Source organism: Drosophila pseudoobscura, chromosome 4 (assembly GCF_009870125.1).
Source record: "Drosophila pseudoobscura strain MV-25-SWS-2005 chromosome 4, UCI_Dpse_MV25, whole genome shotgun sequence".
Lineage (NCBI taxonomy): Eukaryota > Metazoa > Arthropoda > Insecta > Diptera > Drosophilidae > Drosophila > Drosophila pseudoobscura.
The window spans coordinates 1,414,920-1,435,856 of NC_046681.1; the positions used below are offsets into that span (position 1 = coordinate 1,414,920).

General features: G+C 43.0%; 1 protein-coding gene and 1 long non-coding RNA gene across 3 annotated transcripts in view; both read right to left on the bottom strand.

Moving 5' to 3' along the window:
* Positions 1-11,985: 11,985 nt before the first annotated feature.
* The window catches only part of Acadvl (Acyl-CoA dehydrogenase very long chain), a 32,785-nt gene continuing 23,833 nt past the window's right edge, over positions 11,986-20,937 (bottom strand). The window contains exons 5-6 of the mRNA XM_033379475.1: positions 18,275-19,264; positions 11,986-12,179 (exon numbers count right to left, since the gene is read on the bottom strand). Of these exons, the coding sequence (XP_033235366.1) occupies positions 12,042-12,179; positions 18,275-19,264 (1,128 nt within the window). The 3' untranslated portion in view covers positions 11,986-12,041. The remainder of the gene's footprint in view (positions 12,180-18,274; positions 19,265-20,937) is intronic.
* LOC117183924 (uncharacterized) lies at positions 15,637-18,268 on the bottom strand. 2 transcript variants are annotated; one of them, XR_004469061.1, is made up of 3 exons: positions 16,891-18,268; positions 16,034-16,835; positions 15,637-15,965 (listed from the first exon to the last, which is right to left on the bottom strand). It is a non-coding gene; the product is annotated as an uncharacterized lncRNA (long non-coding RNA). The 2 variants fall into 2 exon arrangements; XR_004469060.1 differs by having other exon boundaries at positions 16,034-18,268.

Sequence of the window (20,937 nt, forward strand, 5' to 3'; positions counted from 1 at the left end):
CCGCACTCCTTCCTGTTAGATCTCACTATAAAACGTATAACTCAAAATTTCGCCCCACCCCCTTCCGCCCCCACAAAGGACGAAAATTTGTTGCATCCACAATATTGCAGATTTGAGAAAACTAAAAACGCAGAATCATAGATAATGACCATATCTATCAGATTTCTGAATCTGGATCAGATCAGATCATTTTTATAGCCAAAAGGAACAAATCAATTTGCAGTGGCTACGCAGCGCCCGACGTCACGCTCAGACTGATTTTCTGTCTCTCTCGCACGCACTCTTTGTCGTGTCGTTTAATATTAGCGGCGTCAGCCGGAGGAGAGCCATACTGACTAAGTATCGGGTATAACTGTAGAGTTGCGGTGTCCGCAGCAACTCACAACGTTCCCCCTCGTTTGATTTGTGTTGTTTGGTACAAGGATTGAGTTTTTCTTTCTCCAACTTTCACTTTAACGGCTATCGAGGCAGGACTGTAACTGTTAATGAAAGTTACATAGAAATAGAAGGGCTCAGAAGGAACCAAAAAAAAACAATGACAATTAAAGCCACACTATGCTACAACATCTTGGTTCGGATCCGTAGCGGCATTTTCTAAGACGTCGCAGAAAGCGAGCTAGCGGAGCATCCGGGCAGGGCCCTGGGCCTGGGTCTGCTCGGAGGTTGTGGATGGCGCAAGGATTGTGGCCGGTGGAGGTTATGTAACCGGGCAGGTGAACTGTCCAACGATTTCCAAAGGAGAAAAAATCTCGGCCCCACACCAAGGTCGGCTCCCGAAGAGTAATCCCTTCAAGGGTGGGAGTTTGGTGTGGGGGCAGAACTATGGATGAGCTGGGTGGGCTACCGCTCGTGGCCAGGGCCCTATGGGCGACACAGTAATAAAACCACAAGGGCTAAGATAAAAATCGCATTTTTCCCTACAGTGCACTTTAACATACCGTTTTCCGACTTTTCCACGGAGACGCGAGTGTTCAGGTCAGCAGTAAACAATTTCCGCGGACTGTGCCAACGCCGGGCGCTCCGGTCCCAACTCGTTCTCGCGCGCGAGGAGGGGCGCTCGGGAGATTTTACGATCCACGATCCACCCTGTGCTCAAGCCATCATAGAGTATAGATCATAAGGCTTAGCTTAGTTACGTTTCCACCCCCGATTCAAACGGTCGAACTACCGCGCCCCAGTACCAATCACGAAACACAGCTGCTTTTTATTTCTCGCGACGGCTTCTAAGAGGTTCACTGGATCAACGATTTTGACGTTTGGAGAATAGATCTTCGATCCGCCCCACTACAAACACTATGTACCTATATGTATATTGTGCCTATAAATACATTTTTATAGGCCAAGCGTTTAAAAAAATTAACAATAAGACTATAACATAAATTGAGAAACAAGAAAACAAAACAAATAAAATCGCAAAGTATACACAAAAAAACAAAAAGATAACATAAAACTTCCACAAAAAAACTGTAAAAAGTCAACTAAGCCGCCTTAGTTAAATGCATATAGCGCAAAAACGGGCACCTGATATTCATAGCTAAGAATATTGAAACAATACAACATTTGTCTGAACTAAGGCAGAGAAGGGGTTCCCAACTTTTACTTTAGCTAACGAAACAATATTAAGTTAACAACAACACAGACAATAACACTGGAAACAGTTAATTATTAAAACTAAACTACAGTACATTATATCGTAAACACAGTTGTATTGCATAGTAAATACATTTTTCAATATTCATTTTAAAACGCAATATTACCTGTCGCTTATATGTAGTTTTTTTATATTTTCAAATCGAGAGCTCACTTTGTAATAAATTCATCTGCACAAACTCCACATGCATTTTGGGTCTCTCTTTTCGAGCTTTTCGTTATTTGCACGAATGGAATAAAGCAAAAACGAAATCACCGATGAATAAAATATTCATTTCAGAAATAGTGAAGACACATTTGGAGGCAAAATTTCAACTTTTTGATTGATTTTTTTCCTAATGGCCTATGAAACCGTCCATTGTGCAACCGTTGGTTCCGCACCAGCCGACTCCAGAGCGCCTCATGGGCCGATTTCCGCCAGGAATTCCTAGCCTTTTTCTTGCCTCCCCGGTACTTCGAGCAATTGGAAGACCAGATCAGGGACCGCAAACAAGCTTAGGGCGAACCGTTCAAGAATTTCGTCATCGAGCTCCGGTTACTCATGCACCACGCCGGGTACGACGACGCCAAGGAGCTTAGCCGGATCTATGACAACACCCTCCCAGCGTACCAGCTGTACGTGCGAAGGCACGAACTGAGAAGTATGACGCATCTCGCTTCTAGCTCTTGCTTAAGCCGGTTGTGTTTTTTTCTTGCTCCCGCATTCTCCGCCCTTTGCCTAAATATCATACAACATTGTTGTGACTTTGTTTTGATACATTATCGCATCTCTTTAATTTGATTCTACTTTGTGTTAACCACCAGTGTTTTATTAGTAAACAAGTATTTAATATAAATTCAATATTGCAATCGTAACGCATCGGACACGTACAGGCAATTTGTTATTGTTTTTTTGCTCAGTCTGCTTTTCGTTATCGCTTCTGCGGTGTGCACTGTTCTCGCGCATCAGCGTTTGCATCGCCCACACTCTCTCGTGAGCATAAGCGGGCTGCTCGCATTGTTGCTCTCACTCTCTCTGGATTGCTTATACTCTCCCTCTCTGTGGACTTTTCTTTTGTGTCTCTGCTTTGGTGAGTTTACTGCTCGTTTTCTGCACTTCGTTGGATCATCTGCTTTGAATTATTGCTGCTGCAGCTGATTGTCTGGCTCGCTCTGCTGTCTGCTCTCCTACTTTACCTGCGATCTAACTCCGCTCTTTTATTATTCGTGCACAGTGATTCTACTGCTGTCAATAATGGCAATCGTTTGTAGTGCAAAGAAATGTGAATTCGGTGGTGTTATCATTGGTGATTCATTTCTTAGCTGCTGGTTGTGCGACAATTTTGCCCACATAAAATGTGCTGGTGGTGGAAATTTTGGCCGGCTGAATGATCTAATCTCGAAACGCATGGGCCTGTCTTGGTCATGTCTGGCTTGTCGGGAGATTGAGGCCGAAATGCGCACATTTATGAGACAGACTCGAACTGGGTTTCTGGATGTCCGGAAACAATTTGTTGCTCTCAACGAGAATTTTCTTGCCCTTGAATCACAGTTTCTTGGGCTCAAACTCTTGAGCGAATCGCCTAGACGGAAAATTCCGCATAATGATACCAATCTCTTGCAATCTAATCCGATTGGTACGCCTGCCTCCCACCTTTATCCATCGGCAGCATTTCCGCGTAGTCATGACACGCCGTTGTCTGTAAATCCGCCAACGGTGGCTCCGGAGTTCTTTACACCGAGCAATGTGGCCGTCACTTCTGACGCGGTGAGTGCTCCTAGTGCGGGTGTGCTGGTTGCTGACGACGTCTTGCCAACTCCTGCTCCAATTCCTGCTCCAATTCCTGCTCCAATTTCTGCTCCAATTCCTGCTACAACCATTGCTGCCAATTCCTCTGCCCTTGGACCGAGATCTCTTTTAGGAGTGGCTCCACCATCTCGATCTCGCTCGGGACTTCAACTTAGAGCAGTGGTCCCTCGGAAAGCAATATTTGTTTCTCGTCTTATTCCTGAGGCTACAACAGAGGATGTTAAACAACATCTTTCCTCTAAACTTAACACTTCGCCTGTTGATATAGTTGTGACTAAATTTACATTTAAACATAAGCGCAACATATCATCATTTAAAATTCTTCTCCCTGATTCTTTACTATCCAGTTCTCTATAACCGTCAATATGGCCTGAGCACACAATTGTGCATGAGTTCCTTCTCAAAGATTCGAACTCGAATCCAAGAATAACCGAACATGCTCCAAAAAACTGATGTACTATTTTTCCATGCACTATCAGAACGTTCGCAGTTTGCTGGGAAAGTGGCGTCAAATTTATACTAATAGCGCGTCCTTTGATTTCGATGCCATCGCGTTTACCGAAACCTGGCTTAACTCCTCTGTCAATGATCATGAAATTTTCATTGATAGTTACACTATTTATAGAATGGACCGCCCATCTTTTGCAGGTGGGGTTCTGATTGCAGTTAAATCTGTTTTCTCATCTGAGTTATTCCCATTTAATAACATTCACGGAATTGAATTTGTTGCAGTCAAAGTTCGTGTTGGCTCCGCATTTTTCTATTTAACCTGCTCTTACATTCCTCCCAGGTCTGATGCTGAGCTTTACTTACACCACCTCTCAGCAATTAATATTGTTGTTTCTGCATTAGGGTGCCATGATCGAATTATTGTCATGGGGGACTTTAACCTACCATTTCTTTCTTGGCTGCCTTGTGATGACGCTAACCTGTTGTTTCCCAATTGCGATAATGACTTTATCAATGGGCTAACGGATATTTCCCCTGTCCAAATTAATGCCGTTAAAAACATGAGGGACAGACTTCTTGACCTCGTTTTTGTTAACGATGGTTCTCTTGCTACGGTATCTAGAGCAAGTCCAATATCTCTATATATATCCATACTCTACAACACTACTGTATGCTGATGATGTCAAAATCTGTCTTTCTTACTCTGATTGGTATTTGCACACACGCCTTCAACTTGATCTAAATGAACTACTATTGTGGTGTTCAACTAATCTTCTTTTTCTGAACCTTTCCAAATGCAAACTTATGACATTTTACCGTCGCGCTCCTCATTTTGTCCCATATGTTCTAGGAAATCATGTCCTTGAGCGAATTTCGAGTTCAAATGACCTCGGAGTCCTTTTTGATCATAAGATGTGTTTTAACACCCATATAGCTGCAACTGTAAATAAAGCCAAGGGTGTTTTAGCGTTCATCAAGCGTTGGTGCAAGGAGTTTGACGACCCGTACGTTTCGAAACAACTGTACATCTCGTTAGTACGTCCTATATTGGAGTATTGTTCTTGTGTGTGGAGCCCGCAGTATAAAGAACAGCAGGCTGTTATTGAATCCGTGCAAAAGCAATTTTTAATTTTTGCCCTTCGGAACTTAAACTGGGACTCAGGTAGAATCTTGCCACCCTACCGGTCTAGGCTAAATCTTATTGACCTGCCGTCGTTGCACCATCGCAGAATACGCAATGGCGTAATGTTCGTGCACAAGCTCCTTCTTGGGACTGTTGACTCCCAAACTCTCTTGGGTCAGATTGACTTGGCCGTTCCATCTAGACCTACCCGTACTTTTAGGCCTATCCGTCTACCCATATGTAGAACTAATTATGCTGATCATGAATCTTTTAGGGTTTTATGCCATAATTATAACTCCCTCTGTCAAACCCTATCCCCTGAACTGTCTCTTAAAATAATTGCATGCAATATTTATAATCATTTAAATTTAGCTAACTTTTAACTTATCTTTTTCCGCCTTTAGTAACTAAGTACCATTATTAACAGATAATTGTTAATTTAATAAATACATAAATAAATAAATAAAAATTAACAATGTTGGCCCCAGAGTTCGAGAGTATCCAGGAACGAAACGTACCGGCGACCCTCATCCCCCCTCGACAACCACCCAGGTACACGCGGCCAACGGCGCAACAAGTGCAAAACGAAAGCGGGACGAATCGAGCCCAATTCCGAAAACCTTACTGGAACATCTCGGAACCCGCAAAGAAGCCGCACCAGGCCAGCGCTCCAGCACAGGAAGCGGCACATCGAATGATCACTACCGCATCGCCAACCCGCTCGCAGCCTGTCGACGCTGCGGAGAAGCTGAACATGTTTCTCGCGACTGCACCAACCCATCGATCCTCTTCTGTTGGGAATGCGGCAAGCGCGGAACGCACACCGTAGGCTCTTGGCGCCGGGACCCGTCGGGAAACGACTCGCGTCCCCAGCTGACACGGTAACAGCCGGGCACGATGCCTCCTCAGACAACCAACTAAGAAACTCGCTTAATGTACACGACGGCCGGATAATGTCGAGAGTGACCATCGGAGGACGGCGGACGGAAGCTACGGTGGACACCGAGGCGTCCCGAAGCTTCATCAACGCCGACCTCGCCCGGAAACTCGGCCGCGACAACGACCTGCGAGCCGCATGCGTCCCGATATGTTTAGCCGACGGCTCAGCTCGCGAAATAACTCAGATCTTGCTAGCGCACGTCAAACTAGACGAACAAGAGGCACAGATGCCACTCCTGGTACTACCCAATATGGTAGAACAAGCCATCATAGGGATGGATTTCCTGTGCGCCACTGAAACCACAATACAATGTGGTGCCTCCATCTCCAAAGCCCCCAACGCCCCATCCCAAACACGCCGATTATCACCGCGAGCCAAGTACACGCCCCCGGACCCACGAACTCGGGACCTCCGCCGCCAACGAATTCCCCGCCACGACACGAGACAAGAGCACAAAGATCAAGGAACACAGAAACCATGGCCACGACGAGGCACACCAGCCCACTCCAAAAAACCCAAAACTAAGCAAAGCAGCGAAGAAAGCGATCCGGTCTCCCGAGGGCACTGACGCGGTTCTACCAACGAAGGAAAAGGAACCCAGGACGCCCCTCTAGAAGACAACCCGGCCCCAGCAACAACGGCCGCCACGCAGCAGCCAGGCGCCCGACGTACCACCTCCGACCGCCACCCTGGCCCACGAACGCGTCGACACCGCCCTCGACGCGAAAACGACCCCTACGACACCGACCGACCCGCTACTCCCGCGTCCTCTCAGGCAGGAACCGGGAATGGCGATCACTGCCACACGAGGCACCCATCGGAACTTCGACGCACCATCGATCGTCCCCGACATTATGGAACGCCTCCCGGGCAACACCTCGTACGGCGCCGGCATGCGGCCCAGCAGCACGCCTGGAGCCATGTCGGTGACCTTCATCGCCCAAACTAGCCGTTGGTCAAACGCTACGATCGGCACCGAGTCCCGCACGTTCGTACATCACGCTGAGTATAACGTCGCGCTAGCACCCCCCTGGACACACACGAGCCCCCTACTCATGATCGAGGCACCCGCCGTCGTCGCCAGCATAAGCAAATATACTCGCGAAGTCGAACCACCAAGCGCATTCGACACAACGATCCTCCCCGAGAGCCCCGACCACACTTGCGACCCAGGAATCGACGACCCACCCGAGGACGGTTCGGAACGAATCTCCGACCCATGGCCTTCCGACATCGCGCCGAAAATACGGGAATTTCTAGACGAGGAACTGCCAACACTCGCAGGCATCCGGAACAACATCCAGGGAGCCAGTCAAGAGCAAGGGAGACATTACAACCTCCACCGGCGACTATGGTACTACTACGACAACACCACCTCTCAAACACCGCCGAGGGCTTTGCAGCAAAGCTAGCCCTGAAGTTCAACGGCCCCTACCTGGTCCAAAGTTTCCCATCGCCAAAATGCAACATTGCGAAAGCCGGAAACAGAAGACCGCAAATATCAATGACCTGAGAGAGTTCCACGACCACGAGTCCGAAGAATCCACTGATCTACCTGAGAATGCTGACATCGACGAGTAAAGCAACGAGACATTAACCCGACGCCCCAACCACGGCACCACAGAGTCAGCAAAACCCGGGATACCCGACCAAAAGACAGCAACGGCAAAAAGCGAGCCCGATGGCGCGACCACCAATTAATCGAACAGCGCTGACGCCAGCGAGAAAAGTAACGTAACGCTCAAGACCGCGCGACCCACAAATCCGCTGATGAAGCAAAGATAACGCGGAAACCCCAAGGCAGACCACAGAAGAAACCACAAGAGCCCGACCCACGAGTCCTCGTAACTCTCGCCGGGGAAGAAAGGGGAGGGTGTAACGAACCTATAAGGTTTCGATACAATCCTTCACCCAGTCTAACTAAGTCTAACTAAGTGGCTGACACGCCCCGTACGGTTCTCCCTCACCTCGATCGCTCCCGTCTTAGGGACTGCCTCCCCGACCCCATTGTCGGTTCCGGAATTCGGAGTCCCGGCAAATTATAAATATTACTGTAATTTCTGTAATTTCGACCCTGGAGTAGATTGAGAGATGTACCCCAGCCAAGATCGCTTCCTTACAGATGGCGCCCGAGCAGGGACTCCGGGATTCCGTTATGTTTTGGGGCACTAAGGGGAACTGTTGATCAGAAAAGTAAGTAGCCGAGGGCATCGGGACTGTACCACGCGCAAGCGCGGCCAGTCGGCATCATTAGGCAAAGAATAGCTGTATATGTAAGCTGTAAAACCGCGCGTAAGGTCGCCCATTATTCACGTACAGCCGAGGCTGGCTTCCCTAACCTCCCTAGAAATAGCGTCAGCACATGGCCGCCGCCCTACACGAGGAGGAGAACGTCGAGGCGGCAGAGAAAGAAAACCGGCAGAGATCGCTAGAAAGAGAGCGGCACGTACGCGGCGAGCAGCGATTCGTGAGCTGCAGAAGCCGAGCAAGCATCGGAAACCTCTCGAAGACCGACCGTACCGAATATATATTTCGGACTAGAAGCCAGAAGAAAGCAGTCAATGCCCGGCCTTCAAAACGATAGCAGTAAATGCCCAGCCTTCAAAGTGATCGGCCAGCGTTCAGCCATCAACACGGGACGGAATTCAGCGCTTAAGTCAACGAACCCAGCACGACCAGGACCACAAGGACAACTCCAAAGACAATGATAGCGAGTCAGAAACACGCCCGGCTTTCAAAGCGATCGGTCAGCGCCCAGCCATCAGCACGGAACGGGATTCAGCGCTTAAGTCAACGAACCCAGCACGACGAGGACAACTCCAAGGACAACGATAGCAAAGACGCTTAAGGCAACGAACCCAGAACGACCAGGACCACAAGGACAATTCCAAGGGCAATGATAGCAGGGACTATTGACCGGCCTAGCAAGGGTCGATCCCAAGGCAACTTTAAAGACCAACGATAACCACGATCATCGACCAGGACCCCAAGCCGCGACGACGCCAAGGTCGCAACAGCAGGGCGTGCCTCCACGGGGACAACCGTGTTAACCGTACCTACGCCGTGCTGCCGTGACTAGCCCCGAAGACTCCAGTATTCAGTGCGTTACTCAAGGAAAGATTTTCCGGACGGTCAATACGTGATACTACCGCCAGAAACGCGAAAGACCTCTAAGTGCCAGTTCTACCACCGGGCGTCGACATGGGTGTACAGTGGATTTCGTACCGGCGCAAGCACGAACTGCAGGCCATCGCCGCGGAATTCGGCCTCGGTGAAACCGGGACAGTGGTTGCGCAGCCGGATCTCGGCCTGGGGCCTGAAGTTCGACGGACACTCGGATGCGCTGGCTTTCATCGAACAGTTGGAAGAAAGGGTGGGCTACTAACTGGCAAGGCAGAAGGATGGTTTAGGACGTTCCAGATGCAAGGGAAGCCATGGACCGAGTTCCAGAAAGAGTTCTTGGTGTTCTTCCTACCCCCGCGATACTTTCAGCGCTTGGAAGATACGATCCGCTCCCGTCACCAACGACCCCGAGAAGCCTGTCAGGATTACCTGATCGACCTCCGACACATGATGCAACGAGCTCAGTATACCCCAGACAGGATCTACGAGAACCTTCGGCCGGAGTACCAACTGTTCACCAGAACTGACCCAGTTGATAGTAGCGTACGAGACAACGCGGGACCGCGAACAAGCGAACAAACCAGAACGCCATCTTACCAAGGACTCAGATTATCCCCCCGCAGCATGCTACTCCAGACGACACCGGGCCCTCCCGGAACGCCGAGACGGAAAGCCGCGTGGCGACACAGGACGTCGTGGACACACCGTCGCCGGAATTGTGGAGAAGAAGGTCATTTCAGCAGTTCATGCAGGAATCGGCGAGTGCTATTCTGTTGGGAGTGTGGCCCCTCGTTCCAGAGCCAACCGTACCACGGAGAGCCGGCTTCAACGAGGTAGAACGTCCAACAGTTGCCGAGTCTGCTCGGGAGTTCATCCGCGTCTCCCTGTGATCCGCCCCATCGTAGTAGCCCCGGCGCCGTCCGTAGACTCCCTTCTCCAACATTGGAGCCTCAAAATCCTCCCAACGGCGCTGGTGGTCTTGGATACAGTGGAGAAATATCGATAGTTGGCACCATCGATAGTGGACGAGTTTTTCGAAAAACATCGATAGTCTATCGGTAGTTTTCAATACTGAAATAAGTTACAGAAATTTATTTAAAATTAAATTATTTGTTTTAATAATTACTTATATTATTTCTGTATAAGCCAAAAATTCTTATTACATTACATTACACCAATACACTTTTTTCACTGTTTATAGAGCCAACTAAAAAATATCGAACGCTATCGATAGTGACGAGCCACTATCGATGGAGTCTAGACAGTGCCGAACCATCGATAGTGCCATCGATAGGTCTCCACCTCTAGCTTAGAGCAGAGCTGAAACTGCACTGTTAAGCGGCTAACAGAACACTGCGCTCTTACGTTCCGTGGCTCATAAGCGAGTTTTTAGTCACGTTTCTATCCCGCTACAAGCTGCCGTCGTGCACATACTCACTCCTACAAATTTAATATAAAACACTACAATACCTGATTTATAAAAACTTATTAAAACAACTATACCCTGAAGTCTTTTCTTTTCGATATTTTCCCACTCGTCGCTAGATATCAGCTCAACATGAAAAGGAAATTCTGTGTGTAAAACCGATTCTTCCCGCTTTCTTCGGATATCTCAATTTATGACCAGCATTTGTCCGCTTTAATTAATGTTTCTTCCTCGCTATCAGATAAAGATCATATGATAGTTCTTGGTGACTTCAACTTGCCAGGAACTGTTTGGTCTTCGTCAAACGATTCTAATAACCTAGTGCACATGTCGTGACATGACTTTGTTGAAGGCTTGCTTGACCTGTCTCAATTCTTCATTTGAAAAAAGCCTTGGGTAAATTTCTTGATCTGCGCTTTGTCTCGGATCAGACCATAGTGTTGTTAGCCCGAACGATAGATATAGGACTAACTGTATTAGATCGGTCGAGTAGGCTATCTTAATGTGTCCGCTGCTTTCGTAACGCCGAGTTTGCGAAGCTTAATTTTTATTTGTCCGCCTTGTACTTGTGCAGATGTTATAAAAGGCAGAAACATTTTTATACCCGATACTCAAAAAAGTGGATGAAAGAAAATGGATGTGTGTAACGAAGCACTTAAATTTTGTATCCAGACTTCTGTTATATGTCACTGTTACAAGCGTATTTCAAAGCTTCGGTCCGCCCTCACAAAAGAACGAAAATCTCTTGCATGCCAAATTTTAAAGATACGAGAAAATCAAAAGCACAAAATCGTCGAGAATGACTATGTTTTTTAGACGGCAGAATCTGAACCAGATTGTATCAATATTATAGCCAAAATGAAGAAAACAATTTCATTCTCTCTATCTCTGTCTCTCTCTCTAACACACGTTTTATTGCCGGCTTTGCTTGTCGCTTAAGATGAATTCCTAGATCTTAGAGGCAGCAACCAAACTTGGTATCCACACTCCTATGATATCACACCTGCATAAGTGTACTTTGCCCCTTCCCCTTCCACCACCACAAAGGACGAAAGTCTGTGGCATCCACAGATCTCATTCTATTAGAGCTAGAGCAAGCAGACTACCAAGTTTGGATACCAATCCACACTCCTGTTAGATCTCACTGTTACAAGTTTATTTTAAAATTATCGGAACACAGAGGTGGAGCCGGCGACATCAAAGGGATCTACAAATAAATGAGTGGAAAGCACGCCCAAAAAACGCCTCCACATATCAACGTCTCACAGAGATTATACATTTCTTGTGAACGGGATCTTGGCGGATCGAGTTCGACTTCCCAGGCCAAGTCCATTTCGGGTACACCGGCAGCCGGTGGACTACGCTACTGCCTGAGATCTAGGCCGATCAATCATCTTTTTGGTGTCGCTTGTATGAATAACTCATTCTGGGTACCGACATTCCCATAAAAAGATCTAAAGAACCAAGAAAACGTAAAAATGCAATGCATTTTCATGGATTATTTATTGCAAAATTTTTGTTGGGACAAATCGTTTATTATTTAAACTTCTATGACTCCAGTTGAATAAACACCGTCCTTTTCACAAACCGTCCGAGCTATAATTGAAAATTTCTCTGTCAGATTTTGATGACGTCTTGAAGTGGCAGTTGTTATGTTCTTCATCGCTCGCTCAGAGGCCTGGAAAAACAAACAAAAAGAAAAAAATTCAAATTACACTTAGTTCTTATAATTAATTTCAAATACACAGCCCCACAAAAAAAAATGCCCTGCGCGGCTGACCAGAGTACCATAGCAGAATAACGAGTCTCAAGCGAATCCGATGTATTCTTCAAATACGTTGTGAGAGGGACCGACGGTATCGGGCCGGCAGTGGCCCAGCGCGTGGCCAAGTATGATCAAGGAGTAGCGCTCTCGGGCGTCTCCATGACAGATCGGAAACGGCGAGATTGTGACGGCAGCGGCCCAGCGCATAACCATTAAGGTCTTAAAATTACGCCATTGCACATGAGGTGAAATGACCTATTTAGCAGGAGAAAAGCGCATTTTTAAACTGCGGAATTTCAAACAATTTTTTAGCGTAGTTTAGAATTTATTTGGAATTCGCAGCCGAGTCAGAGCCTGAGCAAGCCTCGCTAGCTCGAGGCGAGTAAGGAAAAACTCTTTGTATGCAGAGTAGCGTGTGGCGGTCGTGGCGTACGCCGAGTCAGAACCCCTAGCCGTAGCAGCGGGGATACGTCTCGAAGCCTACGATTGACGAGAGCAAATAAGCTAAATATTAAGATACTAATAAACATCAGCAATTACAAATCTGACCTAGGATTCCCCAAAATAAACAGGGTTATTGTACTCTGGTCAAGTGTTGGTGTTAGAAGAGAACGAGGGACACAGCGTCGTCTGAAGGAGATGGGCTCAACGGCAAGGACACCTGCCAAAACGTCACTTCTGAATAATCAAATTATGAAAGCTAGCATAAATTGGTCTAAAGAAAAATCAAATGGGGGTGAATCTGAGTGGTCACGAATCATATTCTCGGATGACACAAATTTAAATCCAATTGGACTCGATGGGTCACGCACAGTTCCCCGCAGAAGAGGAGAATGCTATTCCGAAAATTGCTGCATTGCCACCGTAAAGCATTCGCCTTATATTATGATGTGGAGATACAAACCTAAACATAAAACTGAATCACTAATAATGACTAGAGATTTGGTGAATGCAAAAAAGTATGAAGAAATTATGCGAATTGGAGTTGTGCCCAATATGGAATCAGAGATAGAGAAAAAGATCTTATTTTTTAGGACGATTGTCATCGAGCGCACACTGTGATTCTTTAACGTTTTGCTACTTTTAACTAGATTCGACTATTTTTTAACGACAGATTAAACTTTTGAAGGCGAAATCGGACATTAAGTCCTTATATTGGCCAGGTAACAGCCTCGATCACAATCCGATAGGTAAGGTTTACCCCCCTTATGACTGCCAAAATAAAAACGCGGAGCTAAAAACTATGGTTTAGTTAAGAGAAATTATAGAAGATGTTTGGTTTGAGGATATAACGGAAAAATATCTGAAGGCCAAACGATGTGTAGTAAAAGCCAAGGGGGATATTTTAAAATAATCAGGTTTACTTTTCATTTCGTCAACGAAAATGTTTTCGTTTTGAAAACGAATAAATCTTGCGGAATTTGAAAACGGGAGCCCCAATTTATGTGTATTCAAAAGTAAATCGAAAATCTTTTGTGAATATGACAGCAGGTTGTTATTGCAAAAGCACAATTTTTAATTTTTGCCCTTCGAAACTTGGCCTACCGGTCTAGACTAAATCTAATTGACCTGCCGTAGTTGCTCCATCGCAATATGTAGTGGGGTAATGTCCGTGCACAAGCTCCTTGGGTCAGATTGACTTTGCCGTTCCACCTAGACCAACCCGTACTTTTAGGCCAATCGGCTTACCAATATGTCGGTCTAATTATGCCCAACATCAACCTTTTAGGGTTTTATGTGCCACAACTATAACTCCGTCTGTCACACCTTATGCCCTGAACTATCCCTTAAGCTAATAGCATGTAATATTTATAATCACCTAAATTTAACAAGTTTTAACTTCTCTTCTTTCCTCCTTTTGTAACTAAGTTCCATTATTAGAAGTTAATTCAATAAATAAAAATACTGAAATTTATGTCCACGCGATTAAGCAGATTTCAAGTTGAGCACAAATTGCAGCTTACGACGATCGATGGGAAAGTGTTCAATGTGATTGCAGAAACAGAATCGCAAACATGCGGCATTTGCAAGGCGACGCCCAAAATTATGAACGACTTAGATGCCATTAACAGATTACCACGTAGCAATGACCTTCTGCTATTCGGCTTGTCGACCTTGTATAATTGGATTCACATAGATTATCAATAGACCTCGGAATTTGCATATTTTTAAAGGATTAATATAGAAAAATTCTGATGACACTAAAGTTCGTTTCATGAAAAGTATATGTTGAGAAATGAGCCTCGTAATTTTTAGTTCAATGTTCGTGTATATTACAACTGCCCTATTCATACGCTCATGAGTGTATTGCACCGCTTAGGTAACTATTTTTACGCGCATAGCTGTGTTGTTATTGCTCGTGTCCAAAACATAGCTGTAATGTTCTCACACGTATAGCTAAAGCTATGTGTACCGTTTTGCATTGGATATTGCCTGATATTTTAATTCCCTTTTGGCTCGACTTCTTTTGTGGAGTGTGTAGGCCGTCTAACCCGGGAATTGTAGTGACCAATATCGGTGCGTGAGTGAACTGTCTAGGTATAAAAACACAAGCCCGGCGATTTGATATAACTCTTTTTTATTAGCTGCGCGTCTGTCTCTCACAATCGCCATTTACAAAGTGAACTTACTCTATTCTCGATGTTTCTTATCCGATATCTCACTATTGGTATTTCCCGCCGAGTGTATCGATGGTGCGGTAAATACCAATGCGCGCTGTATGCTATTTTAAATACTAGTTGAATGCCTCACTAATTATTACCTTGCTACAAGTGGAAGTTAGTCGAAATCTCTAGATGAACCCAACCGCACGCATAGTTTATACCGCCGCATCATAGACACCCCCGCTATTCATATACATGTGTAACATAACCACCCATATTAAATAACTGTTAAGCTATTAAGCGTTTTTAATAACTATTGCAGTTTGAAGTTAATGAAAGTCGAGAGGCTGTTTATAATTCACAATTTATTTGCATATGTAAACCAACTTATCGCGTATGTACCTATGGGGATGATGGGGGAAAGGTTGATGCGACTATGTTAATCTAATAGCTGCGACGATTAGCTCAAGACTGCCCATGCAAGGGCTGACGGGCCAAATTGCCGGGCCCTATGCAGCAAGCTTAGACGCGAGCGAGAGCGTAGGATAGGCCGAGAGCGTTAGAGCTGCTCGGGGACGCTGTTAAGCCGAGTACGAGAGATTGCGACATAAGGAGACGAAAGAATTCCGCTGCATGCGCATATGCGGTAGCAAATGATCTTTGCAGTGGGGGCATTGGAAACGACAACACCAAAATGCATTTCCTTTGGGCCGCACTACTGGCAATATAAAATATTTAAGCTGCTTGACCCGACAATAACCAATATATGAAAATAAATAAGCTCAATATATTAAAAGATTATACAGTCCACTAATTCATAACCAGTAGATTTGAAAATCAGGATTTCTTTTCAAAATTGCTTCAAATTTCTTTTTTTAATCCATTCCAAAATCATTAGTTTCCATTGGTTTCCATTAGTTTTGTCCACTGACGTTTCTAATGGCAGCGCCTTCGTTTTCAATGCTCTTATTATTTCGGCAACTCTCTCGAAGTGGGATTTTATATATATGAATTCTTGATGTAGTTGTGGGTTTTCTACCAGCTCCTTCGCCAGCTTAATGGATTCAGCATCTTCTGGGTTCAGTGTTTCAAGAACCTAAAATGAAAATTTAGAATCTTTTTATTTACCAAACTAAAATTTTTGTTTGTTGACAAACATAGTACCTCTTTTATTTCCTCCATGTTATCTACATAAAATGATGCCGCCTTCAACCATGTACCCCATCTGGTTATGATCGGTTCTGGTGGTAACTCCTTATTGAGTATTTGTTTGTAGCGTTGTACTCTGAGCGGAGCTTTTATGCACATTTTTTCACACAGGATATAAACGAATTAGCGACATGAAACGATGTTCTTACTTTTTCAGCTATTAAATTTAATCCGTGTGCTAAACCAGAAATATGTATGAGATTCGGATACAAAACTTTTACCAGCTTTTGTCATATATGCCGCAGCATCAGTTAAGAGTAACAAAACATTCCCGTGAGGCCACAATATACGAATGCTGTCGTTCACTAATCGAGAAACAGTTGCATTATTTACTTCTTCCAACTGTTTACAGGACAATAAAAATGAGTATGAAGATTCCTTTTCGCTTTATGTTCTTATAATCAAATTTGCGACATATCGCCCTTGCTTATCCGTAGTTTCGTCCACTGATATCCAAACGTTTTCGTCTTTTATACTTTCGCGAATTTTTTGGATAGATTGTTGGTAGGATTTATCCAAGTAACTCTTTCTGAGAGTACTCTCATAAGGAATTTGTTGCCCGGCGTATTTTTTCAGAAAATTATTAAAGGTACCATTACTAAGCACATTCCATAGTATATTTTCCGCAATCAACTCTGTACAAAAAAGCAGCTTGATGTGTTGCTGGAAGAAGGCGCATTTTCGTTGGATGCTTTGGACCTTCTGTGAAGTGCAGTAGCAATATGCTGCTGCAATTGAAATTTTTTTCGCAAGGAATCTAAAACAGTAAAAGTTTTAGAACGTACGCAAAAGACTGAATATTGAAAATTCACCTTTTTGTCACAAGTAGCACAAATTATATCATTTCCAACAGTTTTAAAACACTTTTCGGAAAGGCGGTTAAACCATTTTCCTAACAAATTTCTTTTATACCTGTTGATTTTCGGCATTCCACTACAATTCGCTTCGAAGACTGTAGACAAGTAAAGTAACAGTACAGTAAGAGAAAGTAGTATTGCTTCAATATTTCGATGAAATTCATGTGCATATATTTTGCATATTTTTGGCATATTTTGTTTGCATATATTTTGCATATGTTTTGCATATTTTCGATATGCATTCAAATTCGTTATATTTGACTAATCAAACGTCTAAATAAAAATTTTAGTAACAATCTGATGAAAATATGCAAAATCCGAGGTCTAGCTATCAACTACCAATTTAAAAGTGGTTGATCCGTGCCTCAGATAAAAGCATAGTTTATCAACGAAAGGCAGCTATCAGAGACAGGTTCACAGTCGAAATGTTATTAATAATAAACATTCCCATGCAAGGTTCTGGCAACAGCAATAGTGTTGTTAGAAGATTGTTACGGGTGGAAGGTTTTTTGAAAATTCACAATTGTCTGCTCAAATTACCGAAGTAAACCATGATCTAATAAAAAATATCGGGAATACGCATTGGAAACCGCACAGATTTGTATACAAGAATATCCAAGGTTGTACATGCCTTGCTTTGTACACAAAATACAGAACTTTGTACACGGACGGACAGAACTCGGCTATTAACACTGATCAAGAATATATGTAAATACTTTATCCTCTGCCACCAAAAATCTAAATACTCTTCAAGTGGAGGGTATACAAATACTTTTTGGATACGAAAAATTAAATTTGAAAATTTGTGGAAACAAATATGTGTGAATCGGAAAATGTACGGTAAGCTTCTAGACATCGTAGTACCACGTTCTCGAGCAGACTACATTTTGGAAGATTTTTATTTTATAAAAATGTCTTTAGTCGTTCCGAAGTTATTAATTCAAAAGTTAAATTTTTGCAGCTTAGAATATATGAAACCTTTGCTAGTACCTCAGGAATAGTAGGAATTGTCTGAAAGTAAGAACAGAGCAAGACACAAAGCGTGTTTGTCGTGTCGGCTGTATAGAGCACTCGAGAGAACAGAAAATTCATAATCATAGAGAATGGCCACTTCTACCATATTGTAGAATTTGGATCACTATAAGAATAAGCAAACTATTTCCCGTCGCTCACTGACCTCCTGAGCCGCCAGTGTGAGCCAAGTGGCTAACTCAATCACCATTGTGATTGACTGAGTATTTGTTATATGAATAGAGTCAAGGTCCTTTGACAAGACTCATAACATTCTAGCTCGTTTTAATTTTTTCAGCTTATTTCATTTTATGTCATATCCACTTACCTGTATGGTTAAAGCTTTAGTTAAGTAAACTTCATGCTGTGCAGTTGGAAGATTTAGATTTAAAGCTCGAGATGATCGTGATTGTGTGACAACCATAGAGTATATATCTATAGCTGCGTTTGCCAGTAGGTTTAATATAAATTGCTCGTTTACTATATTTTTATTGTAGCGTAATAATAGCACTTCAACTGATTGACCAAAAAGGTCTATACATTCTTCAGTTTTCTTGGCATAGGGCTGAAGCTCAGGAGCTACGTGAGAACTTAAATCACAGCCACCTAGACCAACCTTAGATGCAGCACGCTTTGAAGCTTCTTTAAATATTAAGCCCAAATTAGCTGATGGATTCTTAAAAGCACTTTGCAGTTCTTTCAAATGAGATCCTGCGTATTGAATTCCGGTCAGTGCTATAAACAAACGAAGAATGTCATTTGTGCCTTCAAAAATCCGGAAAATTCGTAAATCTCGCAAAACTCGTTCAAGTCCAGCTTCCACCATGAATCCCATACCTCCCAGAATTTGAATAGCCTCGTCGCAAACGTACCAGGCACTTTCACTTGCATATATTTTTGATATAGCGGCTTCTAAATGGTAGTCTTGACTCCCATTGTCCATGTTTTGCGATATAGTAAATGCCATAGATTCTGTGGCATATTGAAGTATGCTCATTTGTGCTAATTTTTCTTGAATAGATCCATAGTTCTTAAGTTTTTGTCCAAATTGGACACGGTTGTTAGCATGAGAAGTGGCAATTTCAATGCATTTCTTCATCGTTCCGGAGAGCGTTGCTCCCATTCCAAAGCGACCATTATTTAAAATATTCATAGCAACCTTAAATCCGTCCCCTTCCTTTCCAAGAATATTTTCAATAGGTATTTTTACGTCCTCAAAGTAAACTTCCGCAGTGTTTGATGCTTTAATTCCCATTTTTTTTTCTGGTGGACCATTTGTAACTCCTCCAAAGGATCGTTCCACAATAAACGCAGTTACCTAATTTGAAAAACAATACAAGTGTAAGTTCGATGTTACAAACTGTTACAAAAAAATTTAAAAACAATCAAATCTAGTTTCGGGGGTTAAAAATTGTACACAAAAGTCAATCATAAGCCGAAAAATGTAACCACTACTATATGTCAAGGACGGTAATCATTATAAACTATATTTTGAAAATACCACAATAAATTCGAAATTTTAATTTTAAGTGAACACTAACACTAGGCAACAAAATCAAACTTTTGTTTACTCCACGAACCAAACCGAATTTTTCTGATAGATCTGGGGGTTTACAAATTAATTAATTGTGTTGCTTTTTCTAAGAAAGGTTCTTTTTTTAATTTTTCAAAAATGTTGCGTATAGTGCTTCCATTTTCACATAATGTTAGTATCTTTCATCTTTCAGAAAAAGTTGATAAAAATTATTTCTTGTGTTTTCATATTTTATTTGATTATGGGCCTTTCCGCGGGTCGCGAAACGCTTTTTCAGTACAAACAAGTTTTTTTATTTTGGCTTAATTTAGTAAAATGCAGAAATCTGCGAAACATAACGGTGTATTCTAAAGTGACCAATCATCTTTCTTATAGGAAAAAATATTTGTACTATAAAAATACCAAAAATTCGGTATTTTTGGTATAAGAGAAATTTGGCTTATTTGAATACGTTTTCAAATCAAAGTTAATAAAATTACATGCCAATTGGTTAAATTAGTTATTCAGTTTAGAACCTAATATCGGGACACAGGTATATGCAACTGGGTTTCATTTAGCTTTTAATTATTTGGTTGTTGGTGAACTTTTCCACGGAAATGCCATTCTGGCAAAAAAAAAACAGCTGCCCTCGTTGCTTCAAAAATATACACCGTGATAAAAATTTATTTTTTCATTTGCTTATTTGGAAGCAATACTATTGCAGAAAGTGCGCGATTTAAGAAGATCAAGACATCTTGTATGCAACACTTCTGTATTTAACATACCTGACGCGCTGCGAGTAACAGCATGAATGTATTTCTTGCCAACGTTCCGACAACCAAATCAGACTGCATTAACTGTTTTCACGAAAACGTAAAGTGTTGTTGCCCTGACCAATTATTGTCGAGGTTGGTATAAGAAAAAATTATTTGTAAAAGCACAAGCTAAATTTCCCTGGTAATGCTGTCAAATGTTAATGCATCAATAAGTCTTCTATTTTGTTTTCCTTTTGCAATTAAGATTAGTTTTGTTGTTTTTCTGTTTACTTTTAATTTCAAAATCTGGCGGAATGTAAAAACGGGGGCACCAACTTATGTTATGTCAAAAGTAAATCGGACAAATTTTGTGAAATTGAAAACCGAGAAATAAAACATGAAATCTGTTGAGTATTTCAAAAATACCCTCTTACGAAAATTAATCAAAACATGTCGGATGACAAAAAGATATGTAATAATAATATTTAACAGAAAATTGTTGACTGCCTTTTTGTATAAGCAACTGACATAAGGAATGTGGATTTTCGAAAGACGAAATATGCAATTTGTTGAGCGTAATGAATAATAATACTTATGTAAAATGAATTATTTCTTAAATAGACATGAAAACGCAGCGCGCCCTTGACATGAAGCTTAATGTAATCTCAATGAGAACTGTTTGCATTGAAATGTTTTGTTAATTTTATAATACATTTTTCCGGA